The 20124-nt window shown below is 46.6% G+C and overlaps 1 protein-coding gene across 3 annotated transcripts in view; it reads right to left on the bottom strand.

Moving 5' to 3' along the window:
* LOC144141838 (venom metalloproteinase antarease-like TserMP_B) overlaps positions 1-20124 on the bottom strand; it is a 45969-nt gene that overhangs the window by 15844 nt on the left and 10001 nt on the right. For all 3 annotated transcript variants that reach the window (XM_077673324.1, XM_077673325.1, XM_077673326.1), the window contains exons 3-5: positions 19762-19854; positions 19183-19321; positions 18120-18277 (exon numbers count right to left, since the gene is read on the bottom strand). In XM_077673324.1, coding sequence (XP_077529450.1) covers positions 18120-18277; positions 19183-19321; positions 19762-19854 — 390 coding nt within the window. The remainder of the gene's footprint in view (positions 1-18119; positions 18278-19182; positions 19322-19761; positions 19855-20124) is intronic.

Consider the following 20124-nt stretch of genomic DNA (forward strand, 5'->3'; position numbering starts at 1 on the left):
CCATGTCCTGTGGGGCATAGCACCTTTTGCCTTCAACGCCCTTGTAATTCAAAATCGTTCGACCATCAGCGATACCCGGACAACCTGAAAGCGCCTGGACGAACTGCAAGCCGTCCGACTGCAAGCAAATGGTCTTGCTATGCAACCACAGGGGGACGTGGACCTACGCGCCCTCATACGTCAAATCATCCGCGAAGAGCTCCAGTTCAATGACCCGCCGTCGCTTCCACGCGATTCCTTTCGCTCGGAAGCGTTCCAGTTGCGCGACCTCGTGAAGGAGGAGCTGGCATCCATGACGGGTGTGATGCCGACGCCACCCCCCATTACTACAACTCCGACCCCGTCCTACTCGGCGATGGTATCGCGACCGCCCCGGCCTCAAGATGCCCCGTTCGCACCCGCACATGTAACAGCGATCTCCGCAGCGACCGTTCCACGGGGGTACTGCACCAACGTGCGAACCCCTCACCAGGCTTTCTCGAGCGACCGACCCGTCTGCTATTACTGCGGGATCCGGGGCCACATATCCCGCTTCTGCCGACGCCGTATGCAAGATGAACGAAGAGGGTACGCACCGTTTGAACGAGATTTCGTTTATCCTTACGGTTCACAACGTCGTGTGTATGATTCAACCCCGCGACGCTCATCGCCACCCTCTCCCTCGTTTGAACCGCCTCAGACCAATCGTTCCTCCCGCCGCCGATCACCCTCACCGTATCGACGGTCCGTGTCTCCTCTTCACCCGGCTTCCCACGTTCCCGACAACCGCTCGGAAAACTAGCGCCTGCAGTTTTCGGAGGTGAAACTGCGTCGCTCGGAAAATGCTCAAGTCCTCCTCAACGACCATCAAACTTTTGATTTTTGTTAATGCTCTTGTGGATACTTGTGCAAGCGTTTCGGTTATTCATGCAGATTTGTGTTCGCGTCTCCGTAAGGTTAAAACTCCGTACACTGGTCCTTCCCTGTGCAATGCTAACGGAGTCGTACTGCAACCCTCAGCGCAGTGTACAGTTCGAATATTCATAGATGGAAGCCGTCATCACGTTCCCTGTGCAGTTCTTTCTCCGTGTGCACACCAATTGATTCTGGGGTGGGACTTTCTATCTTCGGCGTCCACTGTCATTTCCTGCAATTTACTGGCTGTCGAACTCACGGCTACCCACTTCTCCAGCGGTGATGATGAGGAGCCGCCTCGGTTGGTGGCACAAGCTGATCAAGTTTTGCTCCCTGGGCAAGAGACACTAATGACAATGTGCTCAGATAGGATTCAAGATGGTGACATTTTAGCCGTTCCTGCAGGGTCCTTCCTTCCTAAAGGAGTCGTCATTCCCACCTGCCTCGTTCGGTTTTCGAATGGGCCAGCGGTACTTGCTGCAACGAACGTCAGTTCAGAGCCGATCTTGCTGCCCAAAGGTGCTGCTATTGCTACTGCTGCTGCTGACAGCCAGGCCATGTCTGTTATGCCCATTTGCTCGTCGTCAGAAGACCAGGGCCTTTCGGTTCCTGCATCGTCATCGGCCGCTCTTGTCGCAACCATTAGCCCTGACCTCAGCCCTAAAGAGGCAGAGTCCCTCCTTGCTTTGCTTGAAAAACACGTAGCTTGTTTTGACTTCTCTTCGTCGAAGCTGGGGCAGACTACCGCAACAGCACACCGCATTGACACGGATGGCTCTCGTATCATCCGCTACCGTCCGTATCGCGTATCTTCATCTGAACGAAAGATCATCGAGGACCACGTTTCGGACATGCTTGAACGCAACATCATTCGCCCTTCTGTTAGCCCGTGGTCGTCGCCCGTCGTTTTTGTTCGTAAAAAAGACGGATCAGTGCGTTTCTGCGTTGATTATCGTGCACTAAACAAAATTGCCCGAAAAGATGTACACCCCATGTACCGAATAGATGACGCTTTGGACTGTTTACAAGGTGCGGAATATTTTTCGAGCATTGACCTCCGATCCGGCTATTGGCAAATCCCGATGCATGAATCTGACAAAGAAAAAACCGCGTTTTCCACCCCAGACGGACTTTATGAATTCAATGTTATGCCTTTTGGATTATGTAATGCCCCAGCTACTTTTGAGCGTCTCATGGATACAGTCCTGCGTGGACTCAAATGGAGGACATGTTTATGTTATTTGGATGATGATGTGATCTTCTCATCGACTTTTCCTCAACATTTTGAGCGCTTGAACGAAGTACTTACATGTTTAGCAAATGCTGGACTTCAGCTCAACCCAAAGAAATGCCGTTTTGCCAGCAAAACAATCAAAGTCCTCGGTCATGTTGTCAGCAAAGAAGGCATCCAACCAGACCCTGACAAAATAACAGCTGTGCTCAATTTTCCACGACCGCTACAACAAAAGCCCCCCGCAGTTTCCTCGGCCTTGCCTCTTACTTTCGCCGTTTTATTCCCGGTTTTGCCACCCTTGCTTCACCTCTCAACAGGCTTCTGCAATCCGACGTTTCCTTCACCTGGTCCAACGACTGTGAAAAAGCTTTTCACGCTCTTAACGGTGCGCTTACTTGTCGCCCAGTGTTGTGCCACTTCGGTGAAACAAGACCCGCACTTCTCCATACCGACGCCAGTTGGACCGGCATTGGCGCCGTTCTCCTCAAACGGAATGACCAATCAAGAGAGCGGCCTGTTGCTTATGCCGGTCGCTCTCTCACGCCCGCCGAAAAAAACTGCAGCATCACAGAGCAGGAATGCCTTGCCGTCGTTTGGGCTGTCCAGAAATTTCGGCCATATTTATACGGCCGCCCATACAAAAATATTGTATGGTCGGCTATAGAAAATCCTTTTTATGGTCGGCTTTAGCTATTTGGCCCAATATTCTTTAGACGTTTCTATGGGTGTCTTTAGCGAATCGTATCGCCATTCCTATGGGTGTCTTTAGCTTCTTCTATAGCCAGTTCTGTGGTTGTCTTTAGATATTCGTATCGACATTCCTATGGGTGTCTTTAGGTTCTTCTATAGCCGGTTCTATGGTTGTCTTTAGCGATTCGTATCGCTATTCCTATGGGTGTCTTTAGGTTCTTCTTTAGCCGGTTCTGTGGTTGTCTTTAGATATTCGTATCCACATTCCTATGGGTGTTTTTAGCTTCTTCTATAGCCGGTTCTATGGTTGTCTTTAGCTATTCGTATCAACATTTCTATGGGTGTCTTTAGCTTCTTCTATAGCCGGTTCTATGGCTTTCTTTAGGTCTTCTTTCGATATCGCTATGGCTATAGAAGAAGCTAAAGACACCCATAGGAATATCCATAGAAATGGCTAAAGACAGCCATAGAAATGTCTAAAGATAATTGGGCCAAATAGCTAAAGACAACCATAAGAAGGATTTTCAATAGCCAACCATACGATATTTTTGCATGGGCTGCAGCCAGAAGAGAATCGCCACTACTTGAAACACAGCGACAGCAGCAGCCTCTGGGAAATTATTAACACGCTGCCATGCCAGCATATAGCCTTGTGGATCTCTAGAACTTCTCCTGTGGCACTTAGGTTGTGTGGCCATCTGCATTCTGTAATATATGCTCCATGAACACTTCAGCGGTATAGGGGGAGTGCAAGGTTGCGATTGCAAACACGTCGCCAGTTTTCATTCACAAAAGGCTTAAACACAGGCAAACAAGGAAAGCAAAACCAAGGGGTTTATTCATCCCATTCACTACATAAAGGGCTACTATCTACGCTACTTCGCCGCCAGTAAACTGTTGTTCACATACGCCGATCGAAACACACAGCACACGCATTCCAACACTCTGGCTCACGCTTACGTTATTCGCTCGACAACCACACTACGCGGCACATTTTTCACGAACGCCCACCGAGACACATATACGTACAGGTACTGGGTAGTCCACAGAAAATAGAACACTCAGAAGTCGTTCATTTCACTCAGTACTCAATGCACAAAGTTGCAAGTATGGTGGCTAAAATGGAAATGCACTGTTAATTAAACAATGAAGACGGTCGCACATAATGCAATAATAAAAAACGTTTTCCAAGTCCGTTCAATTAGTTCCATGTAAGTTTTCTCAGTTCGCGAAAAAATAATTATCTTTGTCTCATCACCGCGGCGAAATCTTCACTTCTGTGTACATTGCAATGCCCATGTGGTGCAGGGTAGCTTGGAAACGTATTCTTGAACACCAAAAAAAGTTCTGCATTTCTCGCACAACACAGCCTCTTCAGTTCGTAAGATCACTCACCCTGGTGTTTTGCATACGATGAAATTCCTGTCGCGGTATCGCAGGTATCCATTTTCGCATGACTTCGGGTTAATGTTGAATTAATCGCAACACTGTCACCGTAAACACCGAAATTTCCGACAGCGAAAAGCGGCACATTTGCTTGGGGTCACACCATCAACACGAACACATTGCAGTCGAGTCGTAAATTTCCAACATTTGGCAACACGTGCCATGCCCGCGCACATGCGCAAGGAGACGAGATGTGGCTGACTGAGTACATCCTGGTATAAGCAGGTCCATCGCGCTAGCAAATAGTGCGGAGATACGTGCCCATCTTTCGACCTTTTTCTAACTTGTTTTCTGGTAATGATTTTATTTGGCAAATACAACATCGCTTAACGTTTTGTTTTCTTCATCCGAAAAAACTATATCTGTTATCAGTACTCAGGGAAACTTTTCTGCCACTATTATTGCTGCGCGCACGAATACTACACAGCACGGAACGCCTGACCCTCTTTTCCACGAAAACTTCCCTTCGCACGACCGTCGACGCGCGGGGCACTCACGCCGCACCTCCCCGGCCGGTCGTGGTCCCCTCTACCTCTTCAATGTTTCTCAGAACTTCCTTTCCCTGCCTCCTTCGGTCCAGCTTGGGTCGCTCTCCCCCTTTCTCAATGACTTATTTCAACGTGAGCTCCGCGGGAGAAGGAACGCGGTTGTTCGCAGATGCCACCATATTTCTGACTGCGCCCGCAGGAACGGGGGCCGCGAAAATTCTTTCCAATTTGCTTCGTCGCTGAGAAGGCCGTTTTCAGAGAAGCCCGCTTTTTCACTTGACCGCGGCAGCGAAGGGCCGCAGAGGAAGAATTCTCCGAACTTATACGTCTTTCGGTCTCCGTTCATTCGCAAGCTTTGCCGAGGCACAGTATCTAAAGTTGCAACCTGAATTTGAGCGTTAATCTGTCTGTAGCTGCCTTTAATCATACTTTCCCCGTATTGTTGGTATATTAGGTACCTAACGTTATTGAACAAAAACTTTCATATAACTGGCCGATGAACCTCATCATCGTTATTCAGTCTGTGTTGTAGATGTAGCTAGGTAAATCATGAGTGTATAAATTACGTGGCATAAGTCATATTGGAACCAGCGGAATAGAATTTAATGGTGCGCTCGAATTAAACCTTTATAGGCTAACACTTTTTTATTAGCGGTTGTAGACTTAGAGGCTTATGTCACTATGTAGTTAGCTAAGGAAACTTTTATGGATGCAAGCCTCTAAATTCTGCGCCAAACGCTTTCCTAATTCCGGCTAAATGTTGCTTAATTGTCACACGTCTAAAAGTTTACAGTTATATATTACGCTGTATCCAGCCGCAGAAACTTTTTGGTGCCTGTCTTTAGCTTTAGGGCAGATTCTCTCTAATAGCTAGCAGAAGACAGCTGAATGGTTCCAATTATGTAGACTTAGAGATAGACAACGGCCTATATCCAGCCAAATGAGCTTTTATGGCTTTCTCTCTTTAGCTTTAGGACGAATTCTTTTCAATAGCTGGCAAAAGACAGCTCAATGGTTTTGAGTCTGTAGAGTTAGAGCTAAAAAACGGCCTATAGCCAGCCAAATAAGCTTTTACGGCATTCTCTCTTTAGCTTTAGGACGAATCCTTTTCAATAGCTGGCAAAAGACAGCTCCATGGTTTTGAGTCTGTAGAGTTAGAGCTAAACAACGGCCTATAGCCAGCCAAATGAGCATTTATGGCTTTCTCTCTTTAGCTTTAGCACGAACTCTTTTCAATAGCTGGTAAAAGACAGCTGAATGGTTTCAAGTCTGTAGACTTAAAGCTAAACAATGGTCTATAGCCAGCCAAAAGAGCTTTGTCGCGGCTGGCCTATAGAACTAAAGCCATAGATTTTTCTTTAGCTGGCTACAGTAGCCTCAATAGCTGTGACTCTACAGACTAAACACACTAGGATGTTCTATAGTCGTCTAAAGAGAATTGTATGGTTTACATTCTTTAGTGCAGGATGCATAAAAACTTCAATAGCTGGCTATAGCCTAATTTATGCACTTTTATGGGTGACCATAGGGACCCATAGGCGGCCATAGCTCACCATACATTTTTCTATAGACGCCCATAAGGCATTTTTGTATGGGCGCCATTTCACCATTGTAACCGATCATCACGCACTCTGCTGGTTATCGAATTTAAAGAACCTTACTGGACGCCTTGGACGTGGATTCTTCGTTTACAAGAATACGACTTCTTTGTCACATACAAGTCGGGCAAGAAACACCTCAATGCAGACGCGCTGTCGCGGTGCCCGCTATCGCCTTCACATACTGCTTGCGTAACGCCGCCGGCGAAAGCGTGGCCGCTTGCGCCTGTCAGCTCCATTGCGGTCGGTGAACGCGTTGAGCTTAAAAAGTTTCAACAAGAAGACCACTATTGTCAAAGCATAGTTGACAGACTGAGTGGTAGAACACAGCCTCCAAACAGTCGCTTGCGACGCCAGCAAACAAAATTTCGGGTTGTTGATGGCGTGTTGCATCGTCAAAATTATCATCCTACCGGAGAAAAGTGGGTTCCCGTTGTACCCCGGGCACTGCAGCAGAACATTTTGGAGCCCTTTTATGACGATGCGACCGCTGGCCACCTCGGATATCAGAAAACGTATGACCGCATCCTAGCCCGTTTCTTTTGGCCTGGCATGTCCACAAGCGTATCCAAGTACGTCGCGTCCTGTACCTCCTGCCAGCGTTGCAAGCGCCCTACATCACCTCCGGCTGGACAGCTACAACCTATCTCGTGCCCCGCTGAGCCTTTTGAGGTTGTTGGGATTGATTTGTACGGGCCGCTACCTAGAACTCCTACCGCTTACCGCTGGATCGTCACAGCTGTGGACCATCTGACACGCTATTCTGAAACGGCTCCCTTGCGTACTGGATGTGCCGAAGAGGTCGCCAGCTTCTTTTTGCACCGCATCGTCTTGCGGCATGGTGCCCCTCGTGTCCTGCTATGTGACCGGCGGAGGACGTTTCTCTCGAACATCGTTGCAGAAGTCCTGCATGCTTCACGAACTGTTCACAAATCGACCACCCGATATCACCCTCAAACTAATGTACTTACTGAAAGATTTCATCGCACACTTTCTGACACGCTTTCAATGTACATTGCACCTGATCACAGCAATTGGGACCACATACTCCCTTTCGTAACATTCGCTTACAATACGGCTACCGAACGCACCACCGGTTATTCCCCATTCTTCCTCGTATAAGGCCGCCAACCGTCCTCGCCACTAGACACCTGTTTCTTTTCCGCCCCTGTATCACGTTCTGCTCCAAGCATTGAACAGTTCATCTCTCGCGTGAAGTATTGCCGCCAGCTTGCCCGTGACCGCACTACTGAGTGTCAGCAGGACAGGACAGAGCGCTACAACGCATCTCACCGGACTGTTGATTTCCGACCTGGCGATGAAGTTTTGTTATGGACCCCTTTCCGGGTTCCTGGACTTTGCGAAAAATTCCTTCACCGTTTCCTTGGACCGTACACCGTTCTAGAGAAAACCTCACCGGTCAACTTCCGCATAACCCCCGTAACTCCACCTGCCGACCGCCGATGCCGTGGCACCGAGATTGTGCACGTGTCTCGGCTCAAGCCGTTCCATCGTCATCTTTCCGTGTGATTGCGGCCGGGAGGCCGCCTTCATGGGCGGGGGAGAATAAGAGTGAGCGCGAAGCTCCGAAGCGTAGAAAATCATTTATTCCACTGCTCCATTATCCCCATCACCAAACACATCGAGGAACGCTTCGTCTTCTACGAGACTGATCATCATCTTCGTTAGTTGCTGGCCCGGTGTTCCGAGACGGCTTAGTCGTACAATAAACGCCTTACCTCACGGAGTAACCAAGGCCCTTAAAATATCATGGAAGTCTAAGCACTCGAAGGTGAATGTAGTTGATAGTTTTTCAGAAAGCAAGAAAACTACAAGAGGTTTAGGCACAGCATTCGCGAAGTTTATTTGGCAACAATGAGTCGCTTTGCACTACAAAACGTATCCATTATCTTTGAGTCCTTGCAACTGCATCTTCATGGAGGCTAGAGGCCTCAACTTCGCAAGTGCTCACGAGCTACAGAATTTAGAAGATGGCCACACGTTAATAAAGATCGAATAGCACCAGAATGGTACGAACGAGGTGGCAGGAGCTGAGCCCGGTAACCTCGGCGCCTTGATTTGACACAGAACTACTAAAACAAGAACTCCGATGTTGCATTTGTTGCGCTAATATGGCTGACAACTAAAGAGATGAGGCTTACGAGGCCAACTATAGGCTAAAAAATCTTGGAGAAAAAAAACAAGAACTATACACCTTGAACCGTAAAAATCTCATTCTCAAGCCGAATGGGTTTCACAACTAAGAAGTTGCATTTCTCCTTCCGTTTACACCATGACGTGGAAATTTTAGTTCCAATTAACGAGTTTTTTCTACGTTATCTGAATACAAAACCAACGAACTTACACGCTACTATTCCGTTCAAGCAGCAATTCCGTTTAAGCGATTTTCTTTTATCGAGATTCTACTGTATAATATTTTAAAAGGTAGAACAAACGGCCAATTTCTAATGCAGTTTTTATGCCTTTGTTCGCACACAAACGTCCAAATAGAAGTTGTCAGCGTGTCCAATCAGTCGATTCTCTCAACTAATAGTTATTGCTCTTCAGCCATTTGTGACGAACACCTACGTGAGTTTTTGCATTTTCAAAACACTCAACAATTATTTTCTTCCTGAAACCACATGCTGGCAAATCCGCCCTAAAGATGTTTATTTTCAGCTGTAACTTTATTGAACCTTAACCCCTACCTTCTCCCCCTGTTTCCCAACCAAGCCAGAGTGCTATCCTTCTATAACAAATTTGTTAATCACCATCATTATCATCATTTTCACGTTCTCTCAACACAAAAGCTCGAAAGCAAAGGAATAGGCTGGAAAGAAAAGAGATCTTGTTTTGAGAGTTTACTTCGTTTGAAAAAAACACCAAACTGTTGCTTCAGTATGCATGAGGAAGATAATCTTATGTAACATTTTCACCAATGTTTGTGGAGGTAGTGTGTGCCCCGAAGCAGTAAAGAACCACTTTAATATTTAAAAGTTTTATATAGGACCCCACCAGACGTCACTAATACGGCAACGTCAGTGCGAATAACAGCAATGTACAATGTAGCGCGTCACCATGAAGAAAAGTGTTCCCCCAGTTAATCAGGGAGAGTGAGAGTGTTTCGAGGAATGGACCAACCCTTGTTGGGAGTGCCACCAAATACTCCGCCGTAGCAGTACTTTTATAGAACTTTCTACGGCCGACCACCCCGAGTCAAAATGGTCTGTATCTTTCAACAACTGAAGAACAAGTGCAGGGTTTCTCGCCAAGTGATCCAGTGTCTGTTTGGAAAGAACTTCCTCGAAATCAACATGCAAGTTGGCTCTCCTTGAAAATGATTTAAACAAGCCTGACCACTGGTTGGCCTGTTTGGGACAGTCCATAAAAAGTGTACCATGCCACGCGATACACCCATTCTGTACTGTTCATTTGATGCCAGCGCCTATCTCGCCCGCATTCTTCTCTGGCGTTGTCGTCTTTTTTCGCCTAGAAATACGCTTTTTATTCCCGAACCAACTTTCCCAACTATTCGCTCCAATTCACCCGGTACAGCTCACGTTTGACATGAGACCACCAACCACGCACTTGGTGTACAATCTTCCTTGAGAAGTTAACAGCGCATCTCACTTAGTACTGCTGCGCATTAAATTTCCCAATACGGAAATGTGCGGCTTGGTGAGCTCGTCTGTAAAGAGTTGCTCCACGCGTGCGCCGGTGGAAAATGGCGGGGAGCGTCATAGCATCGATCTGGCGCAGCCGATAGTTCAATAGAAAACAATCAATTCAGGTCGCATGTCGTTAAAATTGTTGCGTCGCTCCACAGAGCCCCGTCGATCTGTAAACAGAGCGAGCGATATCAGAGCAAACAACGGCAGGGTGGGGCCGTCGCTTAGGGAGAACTGCTGTATAGAACCGGGAGAGCTGCCTTTGCAACAGGGCCCACGTTGCCAAGGTGACGTTAAGCCGACAGGATCACGCTCCAATCTAATGAAGATGATGATGATGTTTGAATGTAATGGCACCAGACCAACACGGCAAATAGCGCCAAGAAAGTGTTTTGATGAATAAGTGACTATAAAAATTGGTTTGAGTGAACACGAATAAAATCAATAAAGGCGATGAGTATGGCTGGTGTACAGGGCCAGGGTGAAGACGAAAACTGGTTAAAAGATAAATAAGGTGGCTGGTGCATAGGACCAGGGTAAAACTATGGGTGGGTATGAGATGAGCTGCAAGAAGGGAACCTCTGACAGAACCTACAGGTGCGCTGAACAGAAAACAAGGTTCCCGTCTCCTAAAAAGTATGACGTATGTAATGGAATATTTTGTCTGTAGAGTTCTCTGAAGTGTTTGCTTCGTGTAAAGTCGATTGCCTTGCATTGAATGATAATGTGTATCACGGATGCTACACAGCAGTCTTGGGGATCCAGTGAGCAACGAGATCCAACGACGCGCCGGCAAAGCAGCCGGCACGGGAATATAGCGTTTTCGTGTTTGTGCAGCGTGTGTTTTAAGTGCGAATGCACTTTATAAGCGACCCCAAACCATCCACCGCCGCCGGCGGCGGCGGCGGCGTTGGCGTCCGCAGTGCTCCTCTATATTTAAAAAAGAAACAGCATCCGGCGCCAGGTTTCCATCCGAGGACTTTGCGGCCGCAGCGCGACGCTCTACCGACCAAGCCACGGAGGCGACGCTGATATGAGTGGTAGTGACGCGCCTTATATCTTTAACGCATTCAAACTACGTCGTCAGCGACGTGCGTTGGCGACTCAGCGGCGTTATAGCGGCTTGATAACTGCGTGGTGTACACGTGATACTACAAACCCGATGGAAGAGATGGAAGAGAAGGCGGCGAGGAGGTGGGCTGCGGGGGCCGAGCGCAAGCGCCGCAAGCGGGCCGACAACCGTGCATTCGCACTTTCACATTCTCCCCCTCGGGGAAATGCGGGGGAATTTCTCTAGTCTTCGTTCTTTTTAGGTCAGTCAGCCCAGCGTTTCATATATCAGTCGTAAACCGTCGCCTAGCCGCGTGGTTTGCTTGTGGTGAAGCACCCGCACAGACAGCCCAGCAGCCGCTCGGCGATAATGCGCCGGCTAAGCGACCGTTTAGCACCGGCGCTCTTACCGTAGCGGCAAAGCTCCGAGCGAGCAAACCGATAAACCCGTCAGTCCTCAACCAAAAGCTCAAGGTCATTGTGACGCGATGAATGACCTCGAAAATGTAGCCTAGCAGAGCTTTCACCCAGAAAAAAGCCTTTTCGAGGTACGGGTAGTTAGAACATGAAGAACACGTGCGCAAAATCCTGTGAATTCGTCCGCCAGGCCATAGACTGGTCCTCGCTGGGAAACCAATGCTACAAAGCCGTCGCCTCGTGGTACCTTACCGGCAGTCATAGCAGGGCGGATGAAGCGAGAGAACTGCGTGCATGCTAATACAGAATCACGCGCATGCGCACTGCTTCTGTCTCGACAGCAGGTGCCGGCACCGGCACCGGCGCCCAAGAGTTAGCCGCGGTAGTTTCCGCCACGCACTCGCGTGATCCGCAAAATTGCGTCCCCGCCTGTAGAAGCTACCACATTTTCAAGCAAAAGCTCTACTACTTTTGTCCAGCAATTGCGCAGACAATGCTCAAGGTGACCTTTTGAACGGAAGCACTCCTCCCGCGACACACCCCTCGAAGCAAATCGCGTGATCCGCCGGGCCCGCTGTAGGCGCTGCGCACAAGGCCACGTTTTCAGTCGTTCTGCGCAGAACGAGCAGCAGTCGCCGCTGTCGCTGCGGCTGAGGCAGCCGACCAACCCCGCATCCTCCCATGCATGCGGCTATCGGTCGTCTTTGGGAACGTGACTCGTCCTGCGCCCAGCAAAAAGGAGCTGTGCATTCCCCGTGAATGAACGCCGCGTTCGCCCGGCTTCCTTCTGTGAGCGTTGCACGGAACCGAATGGCTTTGAGACATGGTCCGCAGAGTACAGCTAAATAAAAGGTTAACCAAGCGAAACCAAGACTCAACCAGATCAAGTCAAGCTTTTGCTTTGCATATCCAAAATTCACTGAGCTAAGCCGGAGCCATTTTGTTATGCTGGGTATCTCCGTCCGCATTGGTGGGTTGCCTCTACTCGCACCTGACTACTCTGGTTATAGTTTCGCACATTCCAACGCTCTTTCTAGGGCGAGAGGTCTACTACGCTACATGATCCAAGGTCATTATCACATCGTGATGACCTTCATCCGTCGGACCGCAATCGGCGGCTTCGTTATCAGTTCGCTTGATCGAGCTTCCCCGCTTCGGTACCACGTTACTAGGCGAAGGTGAATACCCATCTTTGTAGTACGCGTCCCTATGAATACATATCCGTTTCGCCTGACCCCCTATTGTTTCTCCCATTTCTCTGCGGGATATTATTGCAGGTTATGTGTTTACAAACGGAAAGGGTAAGTTGACACGTCAAACATGAGATGGAACTCTCTTGCAAAGACGCTTTTAAATTTCTCAAAAGCAGTAATCTTACTCCGGAACCGGGGGCCGTAGATAGCAGCCGAATCGTGAGCTGGACTAGTCAATAAGAATGCATCTCTGAAAACGTAACAGCCCTGGAAAAGGCAAAACCCCAGAAAACGCAGAAGGTATGGCCGCTGGGTGAAAGAGAGGGTTTGGGACCGGCCTTTCGTACTTCATGCGTTATCTGCTTTAGTGTTGCCTTTTTTTTTTCATCCAAGACAAAATAAACAGTACCTGCAAAGTGAGCACATACTCTTCTTTACAAAAAGACAAAAGGTCGACTGAACGTGAACGGTTTTCTTTGCTATATTTATTATCATTATTTGGATTCTGTACATAAACGCGCACTTGTCCGTTTACAAGTTCTGAGAAGCTGTCGATCACGTCAGGCACCACAGGGCGCGCATCCTTCGCACGAAATCACGAGTTTGGTTGTGTAAAAGGTCAGGCAAAGGAAAGAAGTCTGGGCCTAAACCCATTGTTTTGGTTTTGTCCTTTTACGTTTACTGGGGGCACCAAAAATTGTAGAAATCATTTCCCTGTGAACTCCGCGCAAAATATTTTAAACCCATCTGGGAGTACTCTTTTTTCCCGTGGAAAAATACTTTACAAACATATTGGCGCGTTTGATGCCCCAAAGCTACAGATTCCTTTGCTATAAGGCCCACCGTATAGTCGTAGAGCGGCAGAGTAGTCATGCCACCTGGGCATATTAAACGTGGGTCCAAACCTCGACACATGCATGGTTTTCATCTTCATCAGCATATCTACGCCCACTACAGGGCAAAGACCTCTTCCATACAACTCCAATTATGCCTGTATTGTGCTAACTTCAAACAATGTATCCCCGCAAACTTCTTAATCTCATCTTCCCATCTAACTTTCTGCCGCCCCCTGCCATGCTAGCGTTCTCTAGGGATCCACTCTGTTCCCCTAAAGGCCAACGGTTATCCTCCCTTCGCAGTAAATGCCCAGCCCACGCCCATCTTTTCTTCTTAATTTCTACTAATATGTCCTTAACACGCGTTTGTTCCCTGACCCACTCCGCCCTCTTCTTGTCGTTTAACGTTTATTTTTTTTATTTCTTTCTTTATTTATTTATTTATTTATTTATTTATTTATTTATTTATTTATTTATTTATTTATTTATTTTATTTTATTTGAATACACTGCGGACTTTGGCGGTCCAAGGAGGAGTGGTACAACAGAATACAACACTTTGTTATGGTTTGTTAGTGAAGAAAGTTTAAAAGGTTTAAAAAGGTAAACGTCTTGTGGAATTTTAAAACGGCCATGATAAAGAAGATATAAAAATTTTAGTATGGAAGTCTTTCTGCGATGTGCGAATGAGGGAAGCTGGGCTTTGTTCAGCAGATTTGTTACGCTCGTATGTCATGAATAATCTTAAAAAATTAACCGAACAGCCAAGTTTTGAATCCGTTCTATTTTCTTAACCAGATGTTTTTGATACGGATCCCAAATGATATCTGCATATTCTAGGGCTGGTCTTATAAGATATTTATAGGCAGTTAGTTTCGTTTCAGGAGGTGCATTACGAAGCTTTCTCCCTGAAACGCCAATTTTCCTTGTGCTTTAGAATACAAAGTCTCAATATGCGACTCCCAGCTTAGGTTAGACGTAAGCCTTACGCCCAGATGTTTCACAAGGTTACGTTTACCGACTTCATTATTGCCAAAAGTGTAGGCACCTATCATCTTCCGTTCTATTGCTCGATGAGTTGTCCTCGATTTAGGTTGAACCCTTTTAGTGTGCCTCCAAGTTTCTGCCCCGTAGGTGAGTACCGGCAAAATGCAGCTGTCATACACTTTCTTCTTCGGGGTCAACTGGCTGCCATTCATTATCTGAGAATGCCTGCCGAATGCACTCCACACCATTGTTATCCTTCTAATTATCTTTTTCCCATGGTTGGGATCCTGGGTCACTACTTGGCCTAAGTCGATATATTTGCTTACCACTTCCACTCTCTCGCAATCTACCTCGAACCGCTCTGCTCTCCCGAGATTATTAAGCATTACGCATAACTTAAGCATTCTACCTCGAGAAAACGACCACCGGTGGCGGCAATCGAACCCGCAACCTCGTTGTCAGCAGCCAAAGGCTTAGTCAATACACCAGTACTGCGGGTCACATTTCTCAAGATTTTGCACTTTCCATGAATGCGACCTCAAGGAAAATTCCGAAATGCAACAAGTATGTACATTTTCGATGTGGGCCTTCGCCGTTCCGGAGTGCCGCTGTCTTACGGGGCGATTCCCCATTCCAGCCACAGTGCCGCATGCCGAAGGTGTGACATTTTGTTTGCTCAGCCTTGATCTCTGTTCGCGCTAACAGCCGCAGCGTACCATTGCAACAATGGCGGGCACACCTTTCCTGATGTTGTGATGACGAAACAAGCGTTGATTGTGTTCTGTCATATCGTAAGGGAAAAGTGTAGCAGAAGTTACGGCGTTGATGGTGCGTGAAATTAAAAAAACCCAAATGGCATTGACCGCGTAGAAGAAAGAACGAATGTTCTCACCGTTTCGGCGCCAAGCGCAAATCTATATTGCTTTTGTTAGTTCAATTGCATTTCGGCTTCAGCTTGCTTAAGGAAAAAATTCCCCCGCATTTCCCCGAGGGGGAGAATGTGAAAGTGCGAATGCACGGTTGTCGGCCCGCTTGCGGCGCTTGCGCTCGGCCCCCGCAGCCCACCGCCTCGCCGCCTTCTCTTCAATCTCTTCCATCGGGTTTGTAGTATCACGTGTACACCACGCAGTTATCAAGCCGCTATAACGCCGCTGAGTCGCCAACGCACGCCGCTGACGACGTAGTTTGAATGCGTTAAAGATATAAGGCGCGTCACTAACACTGAACTCAGCGTGGCGTCCGTGGCTTAGTCGGTACAGCGTCGCGCTGCGGCCGCAAAGTCCTCGGATCGAAACCTGGCGCCGGATGCTGTTTCTTTTTTAAATATAGAGGAGCACTGCGCACGCCGCCGCCGCCGACGCCTCCGCCGGCGGTGGATGGTTTGGGGTCGCTTATAAAGTGCATTCGCACTTAAAACGGTACGGGTTCAGTTCACCGAAAATAATCGGTGCGATATGGGTTCGACACGCTGTTATATATACCGTATTATACTCGATTCTGAGCACCCTATTTTTTTCACGAGAGCAATGCCCAAAGTCGGGAGCGGAGTCTACTCGAAAAACCTCAATTACTGCCACCCCCGTCATTTTTTCTTGCTGCTTATCTCGACACTATGGGCGAAAGAAACAATGTTTTATTTCGCGAGCAGTCAAAAAATAGGTTTCCACAGTGGACCCACCGCTTACGCCTGATACTGAGTCACTCTTACTGCCTTTCCAGTCTGTTGTGCCGCTTCGGCCGCCGCTCTCAGTATCCCCCACCAGGTCATGTTTTGTTCTGTTGAAATGGTTTGTAATTCAGAACTTCATAAATGACTTAGCCATAGCGTCAACTAGGGTCCGCTTCCACGCGTCTGAAATCCACCTCCTTGCGATGGCTGCTTAGAAAAGGGGGTGCTTTGATTCGCGTGCAGCGTTTTTCCAGTATTTTCCCCGGAAGTAGGGGAGGGTGCTGAGAATCGCAAAAAGACGGTGTATATATATATATATATATATATATATATATATATATATATATATATATATATATATATATATATATATATATATATATATATATATATATATATATATATACAGAGAGAGAGAGAGAGAGAGAGAGAGAGAGAGAGAAAGGAAGTCCTCTTCCTGACACGTCAGTGAACTTTTAATTTTATTTTTTATTTTTATGTTTTTCTTGCGTTTATCTGTCTCTACTTTCCTGATATAGACCTAAGGGTTGGCAGTCAAGAAAACCTCGGAAAGCAAAGGGGAAGATGTCGTAGGTCATTGAAACAGATAAAGAATTTGGAAAGAAAGAAAAAACGTGGAGAAGAAATGCCCGCCAGGTGGGATCCTTACCCACGGCCTCCAGAATACCGGTCTGGTGCGATAACCACTACACTACTGGCGGGGCTATTTTTCCCCTCCACTTTGTGGGGTATTTATGTCAATGTAATTTTTGTCTGTGCTTGGGGGTGGTGGACAGCGCCACTCGGACTACTCGGGGTGAAGGGGACCTTCTTTTTAACCCTCGGGCCGTGACTCGAGTGTCTACGACATGTAGAGAGTGGTCGACCAGCGTTGAACCCTCTTAAACTCCCTATGGCACCAAGACTGCCATAACAGAGGCGCCCGCTATGCGTATAGCGAATCAGAATAGAAAATGAGGGGCTCGTTGAAATAAAACAGAAGTAAGGGTTGGCAAACAAGAAAACCTCGGAAAGCAAAGGGGAGGATGTGGTATGTCATTGAAAAAGATAAAGAATTTGGCAAGAAAGACAGAAAGAAAGAAAGAAAGAAAGAAAGAAAGAAAGAAAGAAAGAAAGAAAGAAAGAAAGAAAGAAGGAAAGAAAGAAAGAAAGTGGATCCCACCCGGCGGGCATTTTTTCTCCACTTTCTTTCTTTCTTTCCAAATTCTTTGGAAAGAAAGTCCAAGTATTGTGACCTCGGCCAGGGTGGTCGCCTTTGGCGAGGGGGAAATGTTACGGGAAGCAGGAAGAGGACACTGACACATAGCTCCAGAGGGTCTACGCCGACGACGATAAAGCAGTGTGTGGCACGCGCTCAGCACGAGCTCTCATGGCCAGTTGCACATAGTTCATCATGTAAATACACAGCTGCTTCATCATCCCATATTCGTCTCATCTCTACCTTGTCGCCACGGAACATTGCCGCCACATGACGTACCCCGCAGATTTACCAAAATATTCCGTGGCGAAAAGGTAAAGATGAGACGAATACTGGACGATAGAGCAGCGATGTATTTACATGACGAACTATGTACAAGCGGCCATGACAGCTCGAGCTGAGCCCGTGCCATACACCGATTCATCGACGTCGGCGTGGACCCTCTGGAGCTATGTGTAAGTGTCCTCTTCCTGCTTCCCATATATATATATATATATATATATATATATATATATATATATATATATATGCAGACGAACTTCCTAAAGTATGCTTTTGTATTCAAAGACACCAACAGAGATTAAAAATATCAGCCGCTTATAAATTCCTACAATGAAATCGCTTCAAGATGCGTGGTAAGACATCATAATGGCAACATGTGAAGGTTAATCAAAGATTGCACCCTGTACCTTACCAAAAAGCGTAATAAAATGTTTGTCAGTTTTACTTACAGTCACCATCATTACGCACAAATATCGGAGCAGTTTAGACGTGCTTGGAAACTTTCTGCTATGATAGGTATCCACAACAATGAAGACTTCGACTTGAACGGCGCTTGGCACACGGCGATTTCGATTGTACGTTCTTTCAACGACGTCGCTTCTTGATACTGAAACAATGCAGAGGCATGCCGCGCAGCATGTTACAGCCACCATTTCAAATTTAAAGGTTGGTAGCAGGAAACTGTCGCACATAGTATTTACAGCCAGAGTGACGGCTTAGGCTTTTTATAAAGAATTTGTGCGCCAAGGGCGCACTTGGCTTCTGAGTGAATATTATCAAAGTAGTAACTGCTTTGTTTTATTTGAAGCTTCTGAGCTTATTTTGGTTATTGTGGCCAATATAAATTTGTATATTCATGAGCCATCAGGTTTGCGAAGCACAGTTAAGCAACTTCCTTCATTTTAAATCAATGGAAGCACTATACACGCTGTTAGTGATTTGAATCAAGCAAACCGCGTATACAAAGAGAGCGAGTTCTTCAAAGTGTTATCTATTTCACACCCAGCCCACATGTAAAGGCTCATGATTTGCTTCAAATGATTAAATGTTATCATTTTGTAAGCCTAGGTTGCGGTTGTTTGTCAACGAATATACCAAGGCGCTACTGACATTCCTTTTTATATACATTCGTAAGCCTCGCAGGTGCGCTACTGTTCAAATATTGTAGATGGAACGGGTATACACATAACGTTACTTAACCACTGGGTGCACTTATAAGGACAGCCCACCCCAGTACATTAAAAAATTAAAAGATTTTTCGCTTTCGCTATAAATATCAATTCACATAAAATTCATGTTACGAAGTTACCAATTTTTCGTAGATATAGTTTGTAGTTAAAATATAGAATAGAAAACTAGAATATAAAGCTTTAGGTAATGCGTTCTTCACATGTCGTTTTCCAGAGTAGGCCTTCTTGAAAAAAAATTCTCAAGGCTTTAACGAACTTTTGTTTTGTTTTCTTGCTCGCAGTGTGTAACTAAACTGTTCATAAGGTGTCTAACGGCACTCACCATTAGTGACAGCATAAATTGACTCATCCAGTAACGCCGTCCTAGGTATTTCGTGAAGGACATGAGCAAATAACCCGTCGTCTGATCTCTCCCTGGTCGGGGAAGGCTCAATACGCATGTACGGCCCGACGACACCTTCCTGCACAACAAGAGAACAAAAATCTCGTCTGAAAAATTGACGTTTCTATATGCATATTCAATTAGGACGGGTTCAGTGGGCAGTGACAACTGGCATCAATGTAAAATCTGACTGATAGAACTGCTAAACACGTGATTGGGCGTTGAAAACTTAGGAAAATAAGATTAACACAAAACATTGTTTTCTGGCGAATCTCTGGTTATCAGCTAAAACCGTAGGGCCATTTGGTGCTAGAAGAGACGAAAACCACAAGCGAGAACAAACCAACGTTATTATATAACCATCTGCAACAACTATTTTTGTATATCGGGTATAAGGCTAAGCAAATATTGATGCTGTTCGCAGTGAAAGTTTCTTAACTCTAACGTACTTTTGTGTGTTGGGGATAGCGTGTCACTTTACGACAATTTACGGCACTAAAGGGGAAAAAAGGCACTTACCACTTCAATGCCCGAGTCTTGTTTTGTAAGTGAAACTGCTGCAAGCTTTTTTGGGTCGTGATACAGGCTGCTTTCTATGTCCACACCATTATGCTGCGAAAGCGTCAACGTTCCCACAAATATAAATCAAGCAACAATCTGGCAAACATTAATAAATAGAACGTGATTAGCAGGCATGCATATAGGCCAGTTACTAACACCTGGGACTTTTGGGGACTAGATTGGCCCGTTCTAGTAAATTACCAACGTATTAATTAAACATTCCTCACAAGCCTGAACCAAAATCAATAAAACATGCTTTTGTGCTGCTACGCCCAAGGATTCACGTTCTATTCAAGGTCGCGGCGGCCGCTTGTCTGAAGG

Source organism: Haemaphysalis longicornis, unplaced genomic scaffold, assembly GCF_048455015.1.
Source record: "Haemaphysalis longicornis isolate Haplotype H1 unplaced genomic scaffold, Haemaphysalis longicornis Haplotype H1 scaffold_6, whole genome shotgun sequence".
In the NCBI taxonomy this organism is placed as follows: Eukaryota; Metazoa; Arthropoda; class Arachnida; order Ixodida; family Ixodidae; genus Haemaphysalis; species Haemaphysalis longicornis.